This window comes from Phacochoerus africanus, chromosome 10 (assembly GCF_016906955.1).
Source record: "Phacochoerus africanus isolate WHEZ1 chromosome 10, ROS_Pafr_v1, whole genome shotgun sequence".
NCBI lineage: Eukaryota > Metazoa > Chordata > Mammalia > Artiodactyla > Suidae > Phacochoerus > Phacochoerus africanus.
In genome coordinates this window covers 14,979,827-15,003,805 of record NC_062553.1, presented here as the reverse complement: position 1 = coordinate 15,003,805, position 23,979 = coordinate 14,979,827, and the positions used below count along the sequence as shown (strand labels likewise).

Sequence of the window (23,979 nt, the reverse complement as noted above, 5' to 3'; positions counted from 1 at the left end):
GGCTAAAGGAAGATTTGTGAATAAATGGAAGATGGTGTGTTATAATTTATGTTTGTTTATGTCTCTGTGTGTATTTATGTCATTCTATTTTTCTAAAGCAAACTATATGAATTAATGTAAGATTCAGAAAAGCTGTTGATGATTATCCATTCCCTTATTAAAATTCCAAAAATCAGTAAAATGTATCACTGAAATTGTGAAAATGGTAGGAATGTTACAGGAGCTTTATAATCCATCTTCTCAGTTGCTGAGGTCCTATAGTTAATTTAAAAAAAAAACAAAACATCAAAACTAGCAGAAGTTCCTTGCCTAGAGTTGTATAATGAGTCATTGGTAAAACCATTTCTGGATCTATCTGTTCTTGTTTTTCATTTCCAAACTGGTTTTAAATAATCACATTCTGTCCCACATTTCATTTCCAAACTGGTTTTAAATAATCACATGCTGTCCCGCAAATGACCCAATTCTGCTGAAGTGACCCTTTGGAAATTGCAGCAATTTAATGGTTTATTTAACAGAACAAATGTATGTAATCAGTTCTTGCTGCTATTAAATAAATAACTAGAGGCAGAACAAGCATCTTAAAAGATATACTTTTTTCTTAATTTAGTCCTTTGCCATTTAAACAGCCCTGTATACTTCCTACAAAGTGTTTTATTTTCACATACTTTTAAGAAAACCTGTAAGTGATCAACAGCATTTTAACCAGCCTCCATGGGCTTAGGGAAAGTTTGCAATGAGAAACAACATTTCCTGCCACCTAGGTTTCTAGAATTCACTATTAGGAATAAAAACCCTTCTAGGAATAGTAGAAATCGCAATCATATTTACTCTAAAATCAGATAGACTTAAAGTATTTCCCTTTATATCTATCACTGATTTTTTTTGTTTGTTTTGTGACAAGCTTTATCAATTACCAGCAAAGCTACTCTAAGTGTGATATTATAGATAGTAAAATTATATCTTTTTAAAAATACTGTACACATAACTAACTGAAATGTCTGTATGTTTAAATATAATCTTATAGTTACAACTTAATGACTATAAAAATTGTTTGCATACATTTATGAAAGAAAGAGACGCTACTTTAGGAAGACATCAAACCAAACTGATAAAAACAATTCCATGTTTTGACATTTTTACTCAATGTCAGTGTCTTTGTCAAGTTCACATAAACACCATGTAAGTAAATATGGATTTTATAAAATAAATTTTAACCCTGGACACCCATACCTCAATTCATAACATACTATAAAAGAGAATCAAGCCTAATTAACTAGGCTTATAACAAATTTTCAGTAAAGCTATTACCATCTGCTGTGTTTTGGTTAAAGTTGAGAATTAAAAATAGTGCTTTCCATTGCTCTTTCCTTGGATTGTTCTCAAATAGCCCATCTCCACCTTCAACAGAAACATCTGACTGACTGCATTCCTATAATTCTCTGATACTTAGACTTAAATCGTATTTGTACTTTGAATAGTGGAGGACTTTTTCCAAGATGCACCATTGCCTGATTGATAGTCAATGAACATGGAGCCAGTGATCCAGAACCACAACGAGCAGGAAGAGGAGCATCTACCTGAAAATGATTTATATTATCTGAAAGGTTCACTAAATCCCCTGCCCCCTGTGATCCCCATTTTCACAAAATAGAATAAGAAGGCCAAGATGGAAAAATACAATACATTACTCACATCAGTGTTAAATGTTTGTAGTTAGACAGTTCCTTAGGAACCAGGGTAAACTGGTTCCCATCCAGATACCTACAAACAAGGAAACAGCATTATCTGTTTAAAAGTAACAATAGTGAATCATTAACATGGTTGAACAATATCTCACTTTTAATTGAAGCAAGGAAGCACTTGGCAATTTGGGCTTTAAGATGTCATATTCCTACTTGGGACTGCTATCTAACAGAAGTAAAGGAAAAAAAAAAAAAAAAAAAAAAAGCACAGTTTCCCAATCCAGTAGAATTCTTTTGTGGATTACTTCAGCTAAATTATAAAACCAAGGATAGACAGACGGGGGAGTCCAGTTCTTGGTGGTTTATCTGAGAAGGCAAGGCTTCTCTCCAACCATTTGTGTGTCAGCAAGAAGGGTCATTCAATCAACCACACTCTTAGTCAGCCTTCAGTCTGATTGTGTGTATGTGGAAACAATACCGTGAAATGCATTACTGGCAGAAACTTGCTACCGCTGGCAAGACTGATCTTCGTGGCCTTAATATGCATTAATACTCTTAATAAATAACAACAGATGGCTCAAAGGATATATTTGGGAATTTGAATGTAATTAGATTTCAGTTCAAAAATCTTAAAAGTTATTTTTACCTTTGTACAATAAATACTCGTTTAGGAGTCAGGCTTTTGTTATGACTTCTTATGCCTATTCAAATTTTCTGACTTTGTAGTTCCACTCTCCCTTTTCTCCAGCTAAGAGAAAAGTAATTTCTTAGTACCGCTAGAGGGAAGCATAATCCCATATCCTTCAGCTCTTTCCATTTATTCCAGAAAACGTGGAAACACAGAGCTAAAAAGATTCAGACTGTGCACTATGTATAGATGGTTCCATGTCAAAGAATCTAAGAGGACGATTGCATGGGATTGATTAAAACTAATGGATACCACTTGTTCAAAACTGTCCATGACTACATACTTATTTTTGCCAAATTCTTTAATGATATAATATGCACATGGAAATTTTCTAAAACATGCACATATACATTACTGGAGAGAGTGATCCTGATGACTTGTGTGGTTCTAGGAATGAAGTCTTGAGGAGGTAAAACTAGAATTCATAAGAGATGAGTTAATATCTTCCTCATCTCTAAAACATGTTTTCTTTAAAAAAAAAGAATTACTTTTTAATAATTTGTAGAGGAATAGATGAAAGATTCAACTATCTGACAGAAGAAACACAGAGATGGCATAAACGAATCTAGCAGGTTCTCAGATGTAGTTTAACAAGGAAGTTAAAAGATGTTTAAAATTATTTGATAGGAATCAGGTAAAAGGTCTAAGGCATGGGTCAGTTAAAATGGTAGAATAAAGGATTTAGCATCAAGGATGATATTAAGGCTATGCTGCATATTAAGTTCTCGGCTGGGGAGTTTTTAGAATCTACGGTCTGCATACAGAATCCTCCACATGTATCTAGGTTTCCAACAGTGGGGGGAGGGTAATCTTCTGAAATACATACATATAAATATAAGAATTAAGAATTTACACACACATATAAAGCGGTGTTTTATAATTAATTAACAACCGTGAGTGGTAGCAAGAGAGAAAAACCGACCCAAGAGAGAAGATCACACACTTTTTCTCTAAGTGTCAATTCAGGACCAAATTAGAATTTGTAGAGCCGTACATGATTTGAAAATTAAGGTCTTTGATCACTGAAGCGATATCTTCTTGAACCTCACTGCCTATGTTCTAGGTTGCTGAAACTTTATCAAAGCTGCTCATTTGCAATGCTTGTACATTTGTGCATGAATTACAGGTATGCATCTGCATTTACGTTTTTGATACATGGTTTCACACAGTCAGGTAAACAGAAGCAAAGTGACTCAGTGACCTGGCAAGCAGTTGTTCCCGGTCCTTAGTATACAGATAAGGGAATGGAAGGGAGCCTGTGTGTACCATGGCTCAAGGAGTAATTCTTTGATTTATTCCATTCCACAGATAAAGCATGAGGTGGCTGAGGAAGTGTGAATGGCACTTAGTATCTTGATATGTGTACACCGGCCATGTAACTTGTGGCTAAATATCAGTTTTGAAAATGTTAGGGGTAACTTGACCCACACTTTCACGATCTAAAAGGCTTTGAGTTAAGTTCAAAGGGCAGTATCTCCTTTTAAAGATAAAGGCTATGTCAGCCTCTTCCACATCCTGCATATTTATGCATCCTCTGCAGTGAGCTCTTTTCCAAAGGGACCTGAGGTAAAGAATAATTAACCATATGACATATCCCTGACATTGCAGCTAAACTAAATGTACAGCATTTCTCAAGGTGCAAGTTAGTCTTGTGAGATACTTCATAAGAAAAGGGCTGTGGTGACAACTGAGTGTGGGAGCTTCCTTAAGTTGACATTCTCCCTTGGAGCTTCACAGTACACCTTAGCATAATAAAGACACTGAGAAATCCTAAAATGAAAAAAAAAAAAAACAAACAAAAAAACAAACAAAAAAACAAACAGAAAATGCACACAACCAATATTTCCCAAGGGTACCTGAACTAGCTTTTATATTATCTATTTAGGGTTTTAAATGATACTTCTTAATGGCCTGTAGAATATATGCAATCTGCAAAAAGGACTCAAAAGATTTTGGGTCTCTATTTTCGTGGTGTGCAAAACACACGTTGTTCAGGAAAGGGAAAGACAAGCTCTACTTACAATTCTGTGACGTCTCTTGGAATACCTTTGGGCAAGACTTTCAAGGCTTTGTTGCTACATCGGACGACTGTGTCCAAGCAGGTACACTCCGTAGGACAGCGAGAGAGTGGGGAACAACTATTGTCATCATTTCCTAAATGGCCAAAAGAAATACAGGAAAACCCAGCTTTGTGGCTTTAAAGATGCTTGAAGGGATTGGATACCTTTAGCCCAACAACCATAAGAGTCTTGAGCCATGGGCTGACTGATGTAAAGTGCATTCAGCGTTTACAATTTTGTGTAGGACCATTTTCAGACTGCCTACGGCAGAACTCCAGAAAACAATTCCCAGTTTCTACTAGCAATAAAATTATAATGTTATGTTCTTTGTTCAGTTATTTACACAATTTATAATTTTAATTAGCATATATACATGTAAACTGCACTGTGGAGAAATTGTAAGGAGATAGACAGAAAGGGACAAAAAGGGATAGATTACTTTAAGAGGTTTAGCAAAAAGTGTGTGGGCCCCTTATTTGAAAATATACGGCTTCACACGAGCTCTTCACTTGTTTGCAATAAGAGAACCTGTACTCTACTTACCTCACAGGGCTATTATGAGAATCAAATATGATAATAGTGCAAAAAATTGAAAACTATTATTTTTGTTAGGTTTACTAGAATTTTCATGTTATAAGTCAATTGCTTTTATCATTTAAAATGGTAATTCTTAAGAGATGCTTCGAATAATACATACAAGTAGAAATGAAGCTATATAAATAGTATCGATCACAAGCTGGAAGTGAGAAAACATCTGGAAGCACAAATCAAGAAGTCAGATGTGAAAGTAGTCTGAGCAAGTAGCGCCCTGTTGCTAAAAGACAACAAAACAACCCAACAGCAGGACACGGGTAACTATGCATTGCCCGAACTCGGAAGCCCTGTCTAGTTAGGCCCCGTAGCATCAGAACAGTCAGGCAATGGTCACCAAAGACCCGGACAGGCTTTCTTACCATCATCACAAGTGAAGTCTTGAATGGCGACGTCCTGGATGGGGATTTCTTTGAGGAAGTAGGGTTTCTGACATCGAGGATTTCCCGTTACAATCCTTTTCTTCCTGAGCCATTCTCCCAACCAAGCCAGGTAGCAGTTACAGTTAAAAGGATTGGCCAAGAGGTTTCTAAGTGCCACAGGCAAACAATGCAGAGTTGAGTTGAGGGGGTTCCCTTTCTAACTTCTCCAAACCCCATGCTACCATCTTCCCACACTCATCTGTTGGAATGATGCCTTCTAGGTCTTTGCCTTCACCCCACCCCCAATTCACGCTCCATCACACACACAAACACACCAAATGGGATGCCTTCTTTGGCTGAAATATTTGTTTGGAAATTAAAAAATAAAAACACTATTTTCCTATAAGAGTTCTTCTAATAACTTCACATGAAAAATAAAGTGAAGGCGGCAATGCAGAGTTTATTCAGTGGATCCCGATAGATATCTCATTTAGAGATAATTTAAACGTGTCAGAGATCTGACTGTCTGTCAAACGTCCCTACACTGATAATGCAGTAATTTAATATAAAGATGAAGGCTGATTACCTTATATTATTGAGTTTAACCTGACAACAGCTATTTCATTAATTTGTCATTTCAAGATTTCCATCTCTTATTTGCTCCAGAGAATAGGTTTCCCATCTAAACTGACAGCTGAGTTGATTAAATGCCAGTTATAAAAATGAATTTACTTCTACAAATCTCAATACTTTGGGCATCTCACCACTTCAGCACAAACCTATTGACAATCCCATTATTTATAAACATGCCATGTTGAATATGCACACATTAGTCACTCGATGTAAACTGCCACATTTTATGTGGAAAGAGGATTAAGTACTTTACTGATGGATGGCTGCTTCCTTCAAATTATTTCTTCAGGGACTTTAGCTATGTTAAACATGATTTTTTTCTCCTTCTAACTACCTTTCCAGTTAGATTAGTAGATTTAGTTGCCACTATGACCAGGAAATCCAAAGCGTTAGAGGATGTGCCATTTCAAATACTGCTTTTTAGATTGTGACATACAGGAGTCTGAAATACTTGGAGAGTTGGTTTGTTTGTTGACATTTCCTGCGTTTTGCCTATAGACCTACAAATATTCTTTATTCTCCAACTGTCTACATAAAATGTCCTCTTGGATAGGTTCAGCCTATTTCTTTAATATCTTCCTACTATCACAGTAAATGCCCTCTAGTGAGCTTTTATTGTTGGCCTGGCCATCCTAATATATCTCCTGTCATTGTGAATGATCCTTTTGAGCACAGTTCGTTGGCAATAACCCTATCAACCCTTTTTTTTTATGATACTTATACTGCAAAGACTCCAAAGTGAGAACACTGGGAAAAAAAACAAAAAAACAAACTACATTTCTTTTATTTGCAATGTAACCAAATTATAAGAAGATTATCCTTTATAATATAAGCCACATCACACTGTTACATAAATAACAGACTAAAAAAACACTATAGTTTTTGTTAAATTTTAATACAGGGTAGTGGGTAATATTTTTAGAAAAAAACTAAGTTTAACATCAACAAATCTGTCCTTTTAAAAAAATACCTAAGCCCTTGATCATATTTTTTTTTTGGTCTTTTTTTGGGGGGAGGGGCTTTTCTAGGGCTGCTCCCGTAGCATGTGGACATTCCCAGGCTAGGGGTCTAATCAGAGCCATAGCCACCGGCCTCCGCCAGAGCCACAGCAATGTGGGATCCGAGCCTGCAGCCTACACCACAGCTCACGGCAATGCCAGATCCTCAACCCACTGAGCGAGGCCAGGGATTGAACCCGCAACCTCATGGTTCCTAGTCGGATTTGTTAACCACTGCGCCACGATGGGAACTCTGATCACATTTTTTTTACGAAAGGCTTATTAATGCATTAAATTTTTATTGATAAAAGTAGTACATATAAGTGCACTGGCTCAATTAATACATAAAGGAAGACTGTTTTTCATACTTACAGAGTAGACAAAGAATGGAGAGTATCAAAAGCTCCTGGTGCAATCGTAGTAATTTGATTATCATATAAAGAAAGCAAACGCACAGAGCTGAGTCCTATGAAACTGTCGTTCCCTACACAGCTTATGCGGTTACTTCTCAACATCCTGAGGGGGGAAAATACAACATTGTTATGGAGATAAAATATCAGGCAATCAATCCTGCCTCTCTGAAGACCAAAATAACCCCTCTTTGCAAACAAGTAGCACTCATTACTTCTTTCTGAATGTTCTCTTGTCATTAGGAACTGCTGTGATAGTAGCCATCCCTCAATATCCCTGGGGGATTTATACCAGGACCTCCCACAGATACCAGAATCTGTGGCCCTCTCTACCTGCAATTTTGGCTTTCACCGTATCTGCGGATACGGAAGCCAACTGTACCGAGAACTTTGTTAAGAATGAAATGCTTAGAGTTGTCAAGGATAACACTCAGTTACAAAAACTCATGAGTTTCAGCATGGACTCACAACCCCATCTAAGGGGAGGGAGAATGTCTTCCTTTGATGCTATAATTAGGCTTGCATGGTTGTTTTTTTTTGCTTGTTTGTTTTTTGTCTTTTTGCCATTTCTTGGGCCGCTCCTGCGGCATATGGATTTCCCAGGCTAGGGGTCGAATCGGAGCTGTAACCCCTGGCCTATACCAGAGCCACAGCAACGCGGGATCCGAGCCGCGTCTGTGACCTACATCACAGCTCACGGCAACGCCAGATCCTCGACCCGCTGAGCAAGGCCAGGGATCGAACTCGCAACCTCATGGTTCTTGGATTCAATAACCACTGCGCCATGACGGGTACTCCAAGTGTGCATAATTACCTACTGAGTTCACCTACAGCTCTCTAAGCCCTTGAAGCCCTTTGCTTGTGCATTCACAGGGGCATCACATTTGCTGCTGAACAGAAAGGTGGCAGAAAAGAATCAACAGCCACAGCAGATGAAGAATTGAGGGCATTTCAGGACTTATTAGCAAGACAATGTCAACATGGGCTGGCAGAGCCAAACTTGACTGAGCTTCCACAAAGACTGCACAAGTTATTTCATTTGTTTTGAGTTTAGCACTTAAAAGGAGGCTATAGTTAAGAGATTCCAGTCATTCACAATAACGTTTAAATAGGTGTCTCTTGAAAAAATTCTGAGCATTTTTTGTTGAGTTATTCTCATTAACAGGATTAACACTTTTGCCATTTCCTGATCATTGCTAAAGTTTTGGCTGGTTCTCAATTCTTTTCCCAAACTGTTTATTTGTGGGGCTTAGAAAAGGAATGAAAACCTTCTTAAAATCCCATGTACAAATGAATAGTTGCCATAAATTTCATTCAGAATTGTCAACAAGTTAACGTTTTCCTTAGTTTTTCTAGACATGGCTTGACCACCCTGCTAGAAGGCTGCAAAAATAACAGCGTTCCTTTAACATTCTAGGTTGTCCTACAAGAGAGATCAGCTTTTGCATTCTGCTAAGTTGCAGATAGCAAGAACAAATAATGCCCTCCTTATCAAGGAATCATTTTATGTTAGGAAACAAATGCACAACAGAAAAGTATTCCTATCAGCACGATCCTTTGTCATAAATAATAAAGAACATTTGGTCTTAATCTTGTTGTAGTCACAGACCCCTGGGAAAAGTTGAAAAAAGTTTTGCTTTCTGTCGCTGGAAAAAATCCATAAGCACACATATGCACCACATTTCGCTGGCAACATCGGGGGTTCAAAGACCCACTGAAATATGCAGATGTACTACTAAAAGGTTTACTAGTCCTAAAGGGTTGAGAAGTCTACAGACAGTGAGGAGGTCTTGTCAAAATCTTTACAGCTTCAAGCTGAACAATACCACTTAAAGCAATAGTTATGTTCTAATAAACAGGTCTTTCAATAACCCTGGCTTTGTTCTAAATGCTCTGTTATACTGCTGTGGCACAGGGGGATTTAGGCAGACAGCTACTAGCATCTATCTAAGATGTCAAAACCTAAGTTAGAGGCACAAAAATATCCCTAGAAATACAGTGAAGGAGAAAGTTGAATTTAGAGAACTTCTCTCAGGGAAGGTGGTATGAATGGACCTACTCAGAAAGAAAATAAATACTTGATAAACTCTTTGGAGCAGTGCAATGGACCGAACGGTGTCTCCCTAAAAATCAAACGTTAAAGCCCTAACCCCAAGTGTGACTGTCTTTGGGGACAGAGCCTTTTGGGAGGCAATTAAGGCGAAAGGAGGTAAGGGGGTGGGCTCCTATATGTTAGGCCTGGTGTCCTTAGCTCTCTTTTCCTGCACACAGAGGAGAAGCCTATTTGGGGACACAGAGCCAAGTTGATCAACTAAAGCCAAGAAAACCGAGGTCACCAGAAACCCATCCTCCCAGGACCTGGATCTTGGACTTCTAGCCTCCAGAGCGGTGAGCAAACAAATTCCAGTTGTTTAAGTCACCCAGCTTGCAGTATCTTGTATGGCAGCCCAAGGCTGAAAATGCACATAGAGTCCCCCTCCTCCCACCCCAGGCCCCTTAAGGAGAAGGCTCTAGTAACAATAGTCGCTCAGCCTAAGAAGGGAGGCTTCTGCCTATTGCAGGGTTTATGTTCTGCTGAGTTACCTGAGGCAGCCAGGGGAGCGGGGCAGGAGTGGAGGCAGGCACTTGTGCTATATCTTCTCTGCCCTCCTTCTGCACACTCCTCAGTAGCCCCTCCATAAACAGCCTGAGCCCTATTTGCATTACATTAGGCATTTTGAAGGGATTGTGTGTTAGCCCATGGGAGGGGCCAGCAGATCTCCAGCTGCTGTGTTGGATGGTCAGGCTCCAGGCTCAAGGGGCACACTTGTACTTTCCTGTGCAGAGTTTTGTTTAAAAGTAGGATGTGAACTGGGGATGCTATCAGCACATTCCTACTGGCTGGGGAAATGCCCTCTTCTCTGCACCTGATGAAGGGCAGGCAATGAACTTCCTTTGCGGTCAGTTGGGCTCTCAGGGGCTTCATGGGGCAGAGTGAGGGTTTGGGGGAGACAGTGGAATCTGGCCTCTCTCCACTGCAACCCCCAAGGGCTGCAATCTGGATTACAAATAGTTTCCTTCGTGTCTTCCAAAGGCTTCAGAGTTTTGTTTGTGTCTCTTCCAATTTTTAGGCCAGCACTTTTGTCAAACATAATTATATGCTTTAGAGATTATAAAAACTACATGTACACACAGAAGAAAATTTAAATAACTCAGAGTTCCCTAGTGGCTCAGGAGGTTAAGGATCTGTCATTGCCACTGCCATCGCAGGGGTTCCATCCCTGGCCTGGGAACTTCTGCAGGGTGAGGCCAAAAAACGAAAATTCAAATACCTCAAAGTGCTGTTCTTACTAATCAATCAAAGCCCCCTCCTTTTTGGCCAACAAACTTTTAGAAACATATAGAATGTCTTTTTCTCAACCTCCCTACCCCTGATTAAGCAGATGTACTCTTAGCATGTCATCTTTGAAACGGATAGTAAAAGATAGACCACCCGCCAATTTCTCTCTTTTTCAATAAGACCTTGTGGGGGCAGACAAAGGCAGCCTCCAGAGTGTTGTTATGCCACAAGTGTTGGAATGGGCTCTGAGGCCGACAACCTTGGGCCAAGAGAGAGTATTCAAAGGAGGTATTTGAGGATAAGAAAAAAGAATGAGCATTCTGAGGAAGGGCAGGGGAGTTGAATCCATACAAACAATGGAGCAAAGATGATCTCTTTAATGGAGATTCAACAGCCCGGTTCCACTCTTGATCATTTGCAAGCAACATAGTAAAGTCAGGGGTATTGGAGCTAGGGGCTATTTGTCTCTACAAAATGTATGTGTTTGTGGTGTTTTTTTTTGTCTTTTTCGCTACTTCTTGGGCCGCTGCCGTGGCATATGAAGGTTCCCAGGCTAGGGGTCTAATCGGAGCTGTAGCTGCCAGCCTACACCAGAGCCATAGCAACGCGGGATCCGAGCCGCGTCTGCAACCTACACCACAGCTCACGGCAACGCCGGATCCTTAACCCACTGAGCAAGGGCAGGGACTGAACCCGCAACCTCATGGTTCCTAGTCGGATTCGTTAACCACTGCGCCACGATGGGAACTCCTACAAAATGTGTGTGTGTGTGTGTGTGTGTCTGTGTGTCTGTGAGAGAGAGACAGAGACAGACAGACAGGCTGATGGAGACATAGAGAGAGAGAGACAGACAGACAGAGACAGAGATAGGGAGAGAGACATAGAGACACACAGAGAGACAGACAGACACACAGAGGCAGAGAGAGAGAGAGACAGAGACAGAGAGACACACGAGAGACAGACAGACACAGAGAGACAGAGAGAAAGAGACAGGGCAGAGACAGAGACAGACAGGGAGGGAGAGAGAAACAGTCAGACAGAGAGACAGAGACAGAGGTGGGGACGAGGAAGAGCTGAAGCTACTTCCCCTCCCAGGAATGTAAGGGCCGATGATTACAATCTTGCGGTGGAAGAATCACGATGAGAGTAACTTACAAAGTTTTGAGGCTTTCCAATCCCTTGAACATCTTATACTGAACATTTTCCAAACGATTACTCGTGAGAAGTATTTCATTTACACCAGATGCTCCTTCAAATGCTCCCTCTTCGATGTCTGTGATCTTATTGTTGCTAAAATTTCTAAAGAAAAAGGGTTGAAACAAATATTTGAAACACTTTCTCTAACAATGAGGCCACTGAGACAGCATGTTTGATCATTTTCTTCTACTGAACAAAAAATCTTCCACAAAAACTCCAAGCTCTTCACTGCCTGGTACTCCCGAGGCTCTGAAAAGTCACCACTTCCCAACTTCGTGAAGGCAAAGTGATAATAGTGCAGAGGGAAGTATCTATGCTGAAACATACCAGTCTGCTCAGTGACCTTCTAGGGTCCCCAGGAGCATAAAAATCTTGAGGTCAGCTGTTGAGTTGCATAAACTTTTACATTTGCCACAACAATTATTAAGAAACTTTTCAAAGAAGCGCCCCTGATTAAAACTGTTGAGCAAATGAACCACTAAAAGAAGGCAACTGGATAGAGAAAAAAAGGAAGGGTAAAATGTGTTTGCATTTAAATAGCATCAAAATGTAATTGGGTATGGGATTGTTCCCAGTTAAACTTCTCATGTTAATAATGTGCCCAAACAACGAACTTATCAGCATTTTGTACCATGCATGTATCAGTACCATGCTTGCCCAGAGGGCAGGGACATCCAATTGAGGTAACACCTTCCTATAGGTTTTATCTTTTTTTTTCTCAAGGTTCACTCCAAGACTAGGTATGCCCACAGCACCGGGATCGTTTTTTAATTGCCATTTTATTCCTTTCAGAGCATTTCACATAGCAGCCGCTCCATAAGTACACATTAAATTGAAAAGTAGCTTTCGGCTAAAAAAGCAGTCAGTGCCAGTGAAAAACGAGGACAGCTAAGAAATCAGAAACTCTGGGGGAGGCTGTTTGAGGGTCAAGTGCACAGGAAGTCCCTTCAGTCTGCTCTGCCACTTACAGCCTGTGACTGTGGACCAGCTACACACACAAAAGCATAGCTATCACGGAGGAAGGCTTCTTCCCTCCTCCTAATGTTTCCTGTTAAGTGGAGGGTGCTCCACGGTCTTTGTCCATTCCTCCTTCTGTCCTCTTCAGTGGGGGTGGATTACTGTCTGAGTGTTGTTGAAATTGCTGAACTTATAAGCTTCTTTTAAAATATGAGTTGCGAACATGTAGTAACACAGATGAGCTAGCAGGCCAGTTTACCAATCATTAATTTTGACTATCTTCTAATGAAAGTTTAATGAAGCAAGAAGTCAAATAGTTGACATCAATGTGCTGAAAGAGAAATCGCAGCATGGTTTGGGGAATGGTAAAGGAAGTTACAAAACATTACCAAACTCATCTCTAATGCACTTAGATTGCTGGATTCCTGCTGTGGCCACATAACAGACTAGCCTTCTGAGTTAAAATCAGATGCTAGGGCTCTGCTATAGAAAATGTGGTTGGCATCACTGGGATACAAAGAGAAGGGCCAATTACTGGTTCCTCTAAGAGATTACCCTAAACCCATGTCACTGGTGGTCCCTGTATAGAAATTTCTCTGGATCTTTTATATTTTTCCAATTTTCAAAGAAATCTAAATAAAACTGCAAAGGGATAAGAAAACACAACACTACAGAAATGATAAAAGATGGCTAATATACGGCTTACATTTTACGTAATTGAGGAAGTTTCTTGAAGATTCCTGTAGCTTCCAATACTGTAAATTCATTATTATTGAGGCGCCTAGGGAAAGAAGAAACAGAAAAGTTTCATTCCCAACCGTCAGGAAGATATCAAATTTTATTTCTCATACAGAATTATAATATTATTTAACGATTATCCTAAAGCAAAATATAGGACATTTATCACAGAGAGTTTGGGAAGTACAGATTTTTTTTCTAATTTACCCCAATTTTAGTGATCAAAATAAAACATGTCAAGAAGCATGTAGTAGGAGTTCCCGTCGTGGCGCAGTGGTTAACGAATGTGACTAGGAACCATGAGGTTGCAGGTTCGGTCCCTGCCCTTGCTCAGTGGGTTAAGGATCCGGTGTTGCAGTGAGCTGTGGTGTAGGTTGCAGACACGGCTCGGATCCCACGTTGCTATGGCTCTGGTGTAGGCCAGTGGCTACAGCTCCGATTGGACCCCTAGCCTGGGAATGCCGTGGGAGCGGCCCAAAGAAATAGCAAAAAAAGACAAAAAAAAAAAAAAAGAAAAGAAGAAGCATGTAGTAAAGAAAACCAATAACCAAAAATCAAAACCAACTCTCATTTAGTGATGTGCAGAACAAAATTTCGCAAACTATCTTTTACTGTGACCTCTTCCCTGCAAAGCATTTTAGACCATTTTTTCCTAGTACCTTGCTCCATAAATATTTTTATCAACAACTTTACTGATATGGAATTTTCTCACCATAAAGTGTACTCTTTTACAGTGTACAATCCATTGGTCTTTAACATACTGACAAACGTGTGCAACCGTCTTTGCTTCCTAATTCCAGGAGGTATCCCTTACCCCCCCAAAAAGACCCCCATACCTATCAGCAGTCACTCCCAAGTTGCTGCCCCCCACTGCCTCCATCCTTGGCAACTACTGACCTACTTTATGTCTCTATGGATTTTCCTGTTTTGAACATTTCATATTAATAGAATCACACACAGTGTGGCCCTTGTGTCTGGTCTTTTTTCAATTTACGTAATGTTTACAAGGTTCTTCCCTGTTTAGCATCTATCAGTGCATCATTCTGTTTTATGGTCAAATTATATTCCATTGTATGGACATACCACTTTGTTTATCCATTCATCAGCTGATGGATATCTGAACTGTTCCCATTTCTTGATTATAATAACTAATGCCGCCAGGAACATGGGTGTACAAGATTTTGTATGGATATATGTATTCAATTCTTTTGGATATATACACAGGTGTGAAATTGTTAGGTCACATGATATTTCTATGTTTAACTCCTTGAAGAATAGCCAAACTGTTTTTCAAAAACTTTCATTTTACATTCCCACCAGCAGTGTATGAGGGGCCGAATTTCTCCTAAGCCATTCTAGTGGATGTGGTGTGCTACCTCATTGTGATTTTTTTTTCCCTCGGCTGTGCTCGTGGTGTGGGGAAGTTCCTGGGCCAGGGGTTGAACCTGTGCCACAGTTCCATCCAGAGCTGCAAAGTGACAACGCTGGGTCCTTAACCCACTGAACCACGAGAAAACTCCAACCTCATTGTGATTTTGATTGGTGTTTTCTTCATGCCAAATGATACTATTTTTTCATGTGCATATTAAGCATTCGTAAATCTTATTTGGAGAAATGTCCATACAAATAATTTGACCCCCCCTTTTTTTTTGCTTTATACGGCTGCACTCATGGCATATGGAGGTTCCCAGGCTAGGGGTCAAACTGGAGCTACAGCTGCCGGTCTACGCCACAGCCACAGCAATGGGGGATACAAGCTGCATCTGTAACCTACACCACAGCTCATGGCAATGCCAGATACCCGACCCACTGAGGGAGGCCGGGGGTTGAACCCACATCCTCATGGATACTAGTTGGATTTGTTTCCGCTGTGCCACAGTGGGAACTCCTTGACCACTTTTTAGTTGTTGATTTTAAGGGCTCTTTGTGTATTCTGGATATTAGTTCCTTAACAGATATATATTTTGCTAATGTTTTATTCCCAGTATTTATTTTTTAAAAATTTAATTAAAAATAATCCTAATTTCTTAACACACACAACCTTTGCTGAAAGATAAATTAGATACTAATTTCTAAATTCTTGATTGACAAGTAAGCTTATTCAAAATGTTACCATGCTGAAAGCTATAATTTGAATTACCATTTAGAGTATTACTGGAAATAAGTATAACTCCTTACATGATAGTAAGTACAGAGTTCAGGGCTTTTATTGCACCATCTCCTTGCATTTCTAAAGTCCTGGACCTAGGAAGTAGCTTCATGAACTAACACATTTTTAAAAAGCATGAGTATAACCACTAGTTTCTATCATATTATTTTTAATTATTCAAATTGCTTAAAATTCATGAAGTCACAGGCATGAACATAGGCACCAGTGGGAGAGAAACTGTAAAACACAATCCCTGTCATCACGGGTCTATAATCTAGTTGAAGACAAAAGAATTGTACACACACACAAAAAGACAACCGACTTTGTAAAATAGTTAATGACAAATCCCAGATGGTGCTATACATAAACATTGCTAACTTGTTCCAAAAGTGATGAGATTTCAGTAGGTTTTTCTTGGTTTTTTAGAAACCCCAACATTACATGTCCTATTTTTATAAATAAAGTCAGTGAAGGCCAATTATACACAAGCACAGTATCTATAAACAGTTCAACAAACATATTTTAGAGCCTTGTATGTGCCAGGCCCTATGTTAGCGTCACAAATGTGAATCTGATCAGACTGTCGTCAGTCTTTTCCGCTACAATGTAGGGGGAAAAAACCTATCTATGGTGCTTCCTACTTGATAGTCACTGAATCTTTCCCTTTGTGAGTCAGTGAAACAGCAAAAGCTGGTACGAAAGGACTAATTCACTTCCTAATTCATAGGTTTAAAATGGTGACTCCAAAATACTTCATTTGGTTGTTGTAAAGACTAAATATGTTATAAACCTATTAATATCCTTAAAAATGGGTTTGGGTATAAGTGATACCCAAGGAATAAAGGGCGAATGAAAGCTATTATTATTATTAGCCTTATTGAGAGCTAACTGACCTACTTCACCAGGCTGGGGAGCAAACCCGCGCCCCCGCGGAGATAGAGCCAAATTCTTGATCTTCTGCACTACAGCAGAAACTGTCAACTTGCTAAACTTAAAAAGACTGATGAGCATGGGTGCTGACGAGAATGTTAAGCAACTGGAACTCTCCATTGCTCACGGGAGTGCAAAACAGAACAAACACTTTGGCAAAGAGTTTGGTAGCTTCTTTACAGTTATATGTTAGCTTACAATGTGACCCAGCAATGCTTCATGCTGATGTCTAAGGGAAATGAAAACATATGTACGCAGACTTGTACTTGACTGTTCATAACAGCTGTATTCGGAGTACCAAAAAATAAAATGAACCCAAAGTTCCCCCGCCCCCACCCCAAAAGAGCATTTTTGAAGGTGAATTCATTTCTGTAGTTGTATCTTGGGCCAGAAAAATGGAGTATGATAGCTTCTGCTGCATATACAGTTGTACAAAGAAGAGTTATCCCAATGTGCGTCAATTAAAATTAATGTTTTTTTCAGCCTAGGGGTTGAAACAGAGCTACAGCTGCAGGCCTACACAACAGCCACAGCAATTCTAGATCCTTAACCCTCTGAGCAGGGCCAGGGATTGAACCTGCATCCTCATGAACATTAGTTGGGTTTGTTTCTACCGAGCCACAAAGGGAACTCCCAATGGGGATTATTGAGAATAAAATGGCACGATAAGGAGTTCCCATTGTGGCGCAGCAGAAACAAATCCGACTAGGAACCATGAGGTTGCAGGTTCAATCCCTGGCCTTGCTCAGTGAGTTAAGGATCCGGAGATGCCGTGTAGGTCGCAGATACGGCTTGGATCCTCTGTTGCTGTGGCTGTGATGTAGGCTGGCAGTTATAGCTTCGATTTGACCCCTAGCCTGGGACCCTCCATATGCTGTGAGTGAGGCCCTAAAAAAGCAAATAAACAAATGGGCAAGATAAAAATTCTAATACTTTGATGCTTTCATTCCCTTCCTCCCATACCAGATTTCGTTAGAAGATGAACTTACAGCTCTGCAGTGTACTGGGGAATGTGGTCTGGGATTTTGGAGAGTTTTTGATTGGAGCAATCTACCGTGGTCCCCTCACAGCGGCACTTTTCAGGGCAGGCCAAATCGGCAAAGCAGTCTCCACTTAATTTTGATCGATAATCTTCCGTACCTATGGAGGATTCAAGCCAAAAAACAAGATACTGAATCTGAAGGTTAGAATATGTGTTGATTTGTAGGAAGAAAAAAAGTAAGATAACTATAGATTATGCAGCAGGGAGACAACTTGGGGAATTTTGGTCAATGGATGTCAGGAGAGGGTTAAAACAAGGGCTTGGAATTTGCTGGAAAAAAGAGTAACCAGATTCACAGGACAGGAAAACATTAACAGAGTGGAGCTTTTCACAGCTGTACTTTCTGCTGATCCAGTTATGAGCCATTTCTAGCCTATTTGACAGCTAATCACACAATGGCTACTAATCGTTAACAAAGTTTATTTTTTTCCTCTGAGTCAAGAATTTAAAATGTATCCAGTAATAAACATATGCCTATATGTCATTTTCAATCAGGGCTTTCAAGGCAAATAAATGGACTCAGGTAGGTTTTTTCATTTTCCATGGTCTTTTATTATTCTCTCCCTCTCACATAATCTTCAGAAATGCTTAAAAAGCCCTCTTTTTTTTTTATTTTGATTTTCTAAAAAGAGACAAGTCAATCCTGATTTAAGCCTCAGCAGCTTGTCATGCTGTAGAAAGCTGCGTGACGTTCCATGGTGCTTGACAGAACCATGTTTTACTCATACCTGGCAACCACATGGTTAGATCAAGCACAACAGAAAATCTCGCTACATAACCACTACACCATCCACTAGGCCAAGGGTAAGACCAAGAGGAAAGATGAAGGGAAGCAGGAGAAAAGCTACAGACGTTCTGGAAACGTAATACTGTTTACATGACATGCATTCGTCCCGCAGAATGTTTATGCCCATAGTAAGAGTATTACTACCGAAGATTTCCTGGAAACACAAAGAAGGGGCTATACTGAAAGGTGGCTCCAGCGTTCCTCAGAACTGCAGAATGGAAACAACAGCTTTCGGGAACAACATCCAGGAAGAAGTTGAAGGTGAGCTACAAGGACAACAGAGAAGCTCAAAAGATCTGTGGTTTCTTCTTGCGGGGGAACAGGGGGAGGCGCAAAAGAGTGATACTAAAAGAAGGTACATCGGGATGGAAAAGGGAGGACATTGTGTTTCAGATCAGACACTTTTACTTACAGCCAACATGGTGAATTCCTGCAAAAGTAAAGATCACCAAGAAGGAAAGAAAGACAGAGTAAACCCAATGAAGATGCATATACATATATTTATATATATAAAACTCACTAGGCTTTCTTCCTTCTTCTGTTAGCATGGCAATTATGGGGGGGGGGATGGCCTGATGTGATAGGAATGGTCATGCTTTGTAAATGTTTATGATAATATTTTGAAGCACAGTGGTCTTACAGGAAAAGCAACAGCATACAAGATGCATAGCACAAATGAAGTAGTGGTCGATTCCTTTAAAAGATGAAGTCTTCACAAGATAAATTTTCTTTTGCGTCGTCACTATGATATCTAGGTGCCCTCCAAAATGATGGTGGGCAAGTGGACATGCAAAATTATGTGAAAAACTAATGGTGAGATCTTCAAGGACTATCACTGGAACATCCAAAGTAAACCTTAGGTTGTGGCTTACATGCTCTTTTTTAATTGGCATTTTTCATTCTTAAAATGCTTTTCTATGGCCGCATCCTCGGCATAAAGTGGAAGTTCTTGGACCAAGGACTGAATCCGAGCTGTAGCTGTGACCTATGCCAGGTCCTTTAACCCACTGCATCCAGCCAGGGATCAAACCCACACCTCTGCAGCGACCAGAGCCACTGCAGTGGGATTCCCAACTCACTGTGCCACAGCTGGAAGTCCTTACATGCGTTTTAACGACCTTTACAACTTATATGTCACTTAAGTGAAATGGAATCATGCTCTCGGACAAAGTTTGCAGAGCTGGATATAATAGTTTCATTACATTTGGCAATTAATGCCATGGCATTTATTGAGGATCTGTTGTATTGTGATTTAAGCATTCATTTAAAAACTGAAATGAGGAAATAATGGGAACAATGTCTAAATGACAGATATATGAGGTATTTTCCATTGAAAATTGTCTGCTTTCAATACAATGACAATAGTGCTTATTTTATGGTTGTTCTTTAGGTAGGCTCAGATGTTAATTAAAATATGGGGGGAAAAAAAGGGAGTGGAGGCCGCAAAAATTCTTCTGAGTCCTGACTTCTATAATTATTATTTTAAATTATGTAAATTGAATGATCAGAAATTGATGATTAAACCAGGATAAGATTTTTTTCAAAACCTGTTTGGCTGCTGTTAATTAAGTGGCAAAACTGTATGAGAATTTATAAAAACAACCTGACTTTTGTTCTTTATTGGGTGAATTTGAAATATTAATTTCCAAATTATTGATAAAGCATATTTAAATGTAATAGACTGAATGATTTGATAATAATTATATTAACTTATCTAGTTTGGGAATTTAAGTAATATCAATGTTTTGTCCGATAGGGGTTCTGTTTTTCAATATGGATTTTTCTGGGTAATAGCTATCAGCTGACTTTCTACCTAATAATTGGGTAAAAATAATGAATTTTAATTGGTAATGAAGGCCAATCGACTGTTCATTTTCACATGTAACTTCCTATGCAGCCAATGTAATATATAAAATATTACCCATCATTCAAGTCAAAATAAGCAATAAAACAAAACCTGTTGAATGCATAAAATTATACATATTATAATTCGACAAGGGCAAGCAACATATATCTCCTGAAAACAGAGTCGAAATTCAGAGCTCTTCTTAAAAAAAAGTATTTGTCTTTACACTAACATTTCAGAAATAGCTTTTTATGTATAACTCTTAAGATATATTAGAGTCTAAAATACACCCAGGAGATCATAAATGTGGCCAATGAATTACTAACATATATTTTTCTATAATGATTTAAAACAAACAAGTCAAGAGGCATTTTACACAATTGGCAGGCAAAGAAAAAGTAAGTAAAGGAACATATTTCAAAGAGCTAGTTCTAGAATCATCAGCCTTGATAATGCTAAGATTGTAGGGGTAAAACATTTCAATTATTTTTCTAAGAAATGGTCCATTCATTCGCATAAGTTATTCAAGGAACTTGGTGCCCTTGAACTTCTGATGCTTTCAGGATGGATGTCAATATTGTTTTTGTGGAGTTATTATACTGAGAGTCCAGGGATGCAAGAATTAAAGTCACAAACAAACAAAGTACAACTGCACATAAATCAGCAGGAAGCTACTGCTTTTGGTGTAAAGAAGCAACAGCGAGCAAAAATAAAGCAAAAAGTAAAGGATTTTTTTTCATTTTTAGTATAAAAATCTCTATGAAAAAGTAAAACTCATGATTGAAAACACAATTCTGTGTGTTTGCAACTGATTTCATGTAGAACTAGTTCTTTGACAACAGAAAGGTCTCTGTCTTTAAAACCAGCTCGAGAAGCTATATTTTAAAAACAGGTTGAAAGGTCAGATATACAATGTAAAGAAAGAAAATGATTCAACTAGAAAGCTATAGGTTCAAACATTTTAGCTACTGTGAGAAATTTCAGGTAATGTGCCCAAGTGAGAGAGAAAAAAGGTGGGAGTTTAATAGTATATATATTTAACATCAGAAGCTGCATGCAAAGGTCAGGTTTTCAGGAAACAGCTATAAGTGATCGATGCAGAAGTAAATCTAGCTACAGAGTATCTACTGTACTTTCAAAAGCATGCATATCAAAGTTTTAGAAGCTATGTTTTATAAGGTGAGGAAGGGGTGTCTGCAGTTAGTCCTACTACCAAGCAAAACCTACCTGGAATGAAATACTGTTCTTTAGCTAAATAAAAAAAGAGAAAAAAAAATAGAAGATGCACCTGAATGTCAGCAAGCAGAGATATGAGTTATATTAGATTAAGAATGGACTAAAGTTACCATAGATAATTAAGTGAAAAATGTATATTCACAGCAGTGGCTGAGGTATAATCATGGATAGTGAGTAGGAAATGCATCTAAAACCATGGACAAAAAACATTTCTTGTTTTGCCATTAGCTTTTTTAGTATGAATTAACTGCCGAATGTGAAATAACGCCTGGGGTAGTTAGGTAGCATACTACCCAAAACATATCGAATGCATTTTATTATAAAAAAAAAATAGAAAAGATTATACCAATGTAAACAGCACATTTCAACGAAGTAAGCTTTCCCTTTGATATTAAAACAATGCATCCATCTATAGTTTTCATTTTATTTTTGTTTTTATTTTTTTGGCTGTGCCCACAGCATGCAGGAGTTCCTGGGCCAGGGATCAAACCCATGTCATAGCAGTGACAACACCAGATCCTTAACACTCTGTGCCACCAGAGAACTACCTATATTTCACATAAGTAAAAGTAATATTCCCAAAATGTTCAAAGATGGCTTTTTGGAAAAAAAAAATGTATCCTCACAGTCTTATGCAAAATGAGAGACTGCCAAATGAGGTAATGGCATTTCCTGTGAGAAGCAAGGGATCCAGAGGGTTTTTTTCCCTCCTACTTCTGAGCCTGAGCAAATCAACTAATCAAGTCTCAGCTCACTTTCTTAAGAACTGAAAGCATGGTTCATTACATTGCATTGCTCAATGGAAAACAATCAGCAAACATGAGACTTTACAGCCTGGAAGGGCACTCTGACTTAGCTAGAAGGCCCCTGTTAAATTCAAACCCAGGGGTTACAGTATGAAGTAGCCAGGCATCTTTTTCTCTTTATTTTTTTCTGCTGGATATTGTGTTTAAAAGGTTACATGGAAGAGTGCTATATGAAGCGTGTCTGCCGTTCTCTTTATATTTTTCTTCAGAAGAAAAAGAAATATGATTCTGCAATGTGCGGTAATTCTGCCGACGGCCAGCTGTCTCCACATCCCACATAACTACCGTTTTCGGGAACACAGGGGAAATGTCACACAAAGCAAGAAATTACCTGAACAACGGAACTTCTTGCTTTTGATCTGTCCGATTCTTTTGTTGGCCAGACGCCGGGGGCTGGTGCAGCGCGCGCCACTGGTCTCAATTGGGTTGGTATGGAGGTAATCGGCCAGCCACTTGAGATGGCAGTCACAAATAAAGGGGTTCTGGGCCAAATGCCTTTCAGAAACACAGACGGAACACTTTTATTCATGACTCCCCATGAACTCAACTCTCAGATTCAGAGCGAAAGCAATAGTCCTCAAATACAGTCCACATTCTATATACATACATAGTTTGAATGGCCCGGAGAGGTGAAAAGGTCCCCTTGGCGATGGTCTGAAGCTTGTTGTCATATAAGGAGAGAAGGTTCAGGTTGTGCAGATCCTGAAAAGCATCTACCCGAAGGCAGTTTATCTTGTTGGCATTCAATAATCTGTTTGATCAAATAGTTGCAGAATTAAAGTGCAGCATCTCATTAACCCACCTTCAAGACTCTGTCTGTTGAGAAAACCCAATCGAGAAATTCATTTCTTTTACCCTCCACACTAAGATTTTAACTATAATCAGTGAGGTCTCACAGGCTGAAGTTTTGGGATCATGACAGATCAAGCAAGGGTCAGGTCTAATGGTTGGATTGCCTAAATCTAGAGGCGCTTATACACTTATTCAACAAAAATTATTAACTATATTCTCTGGATGATGTAGAAGCACAGCAGACAAAGGTGAGTGAGATCCAGCTTCCGCTGTCAAGGACACCACAAAGTTTCCATAAAACATGAGTCTCTGGAACTGCGCTATGAGAAAGAAGTTCAAACCATTTTCAAGACATCAGCGGGATGAGATTTCAAAACACAATCAGGTCACATCACCCCTTTCTCAAAACCATGCAGCAACTCCCAATCTGCTCTGAATGGAACCCAAGATCCCATTAGGATCGGTGGCTCCCTTTTCTGAACTCCACAACCTCCACGTTTTCTCTTCTTGGCTGTTTCAGCTCCAGACACAAAAGTCTCCTTGTCAGACACTCTCCTCTGCTCAGAAGGCTCTTCTCCCAGACATCTGTCTGCTTAACTCTGTGGCTTCTTTGTGTCTGCTGGAATCTTACCTTCTCCCTTCAGCCTCCCTGACCACTCTTTCCAATGAAGTCAGCCTCTCTTTCCAATGAAGTCAGCCTGTCTTTGCCCTAAGAACACTCTTAGTTCTTTCCTTTGATCCACCTTTTCTAAA

At 39.4% G+C, this 23,979-nt stretch overlaps 1 protein-coding gene across 1 annotated transcript in view; it reads right to left on the bottom strand.

Annotated features, from left to right (window-relative positions):
- Positions 1–23,979, bottom strand: part of SLIT2 (slit guidance ligand 2) — a 382,101-nt gene that overhangs the window by 73,941 nt on the left and 284,181 nt on the right. The window contains 10 exon segments of the mRNA XM_047797929.1: positions 1,696–1,764; positions 4,395–4,527; positions 5,387–5,553; positions 7,390–7,533; positions 11,902–12,045; positions 13,607–13,681; positions 17,707–17,857; positions 21,620–21,643; positions 22,766–22,929; positions 23,042–23,185. Coding sequence (XP_047653885.1) covers positions 1,696–1,764; positions 4,395–4,527; positions 5,387–5,553; positions 7,390–7,533; positions 11,902–12,045; positions 13,607–13,681; positions 17,707–17,857; positions 21,620–21,643; positions 22,766–22,929; positions 23,042–23,185 — 1,215 coding nt within the window.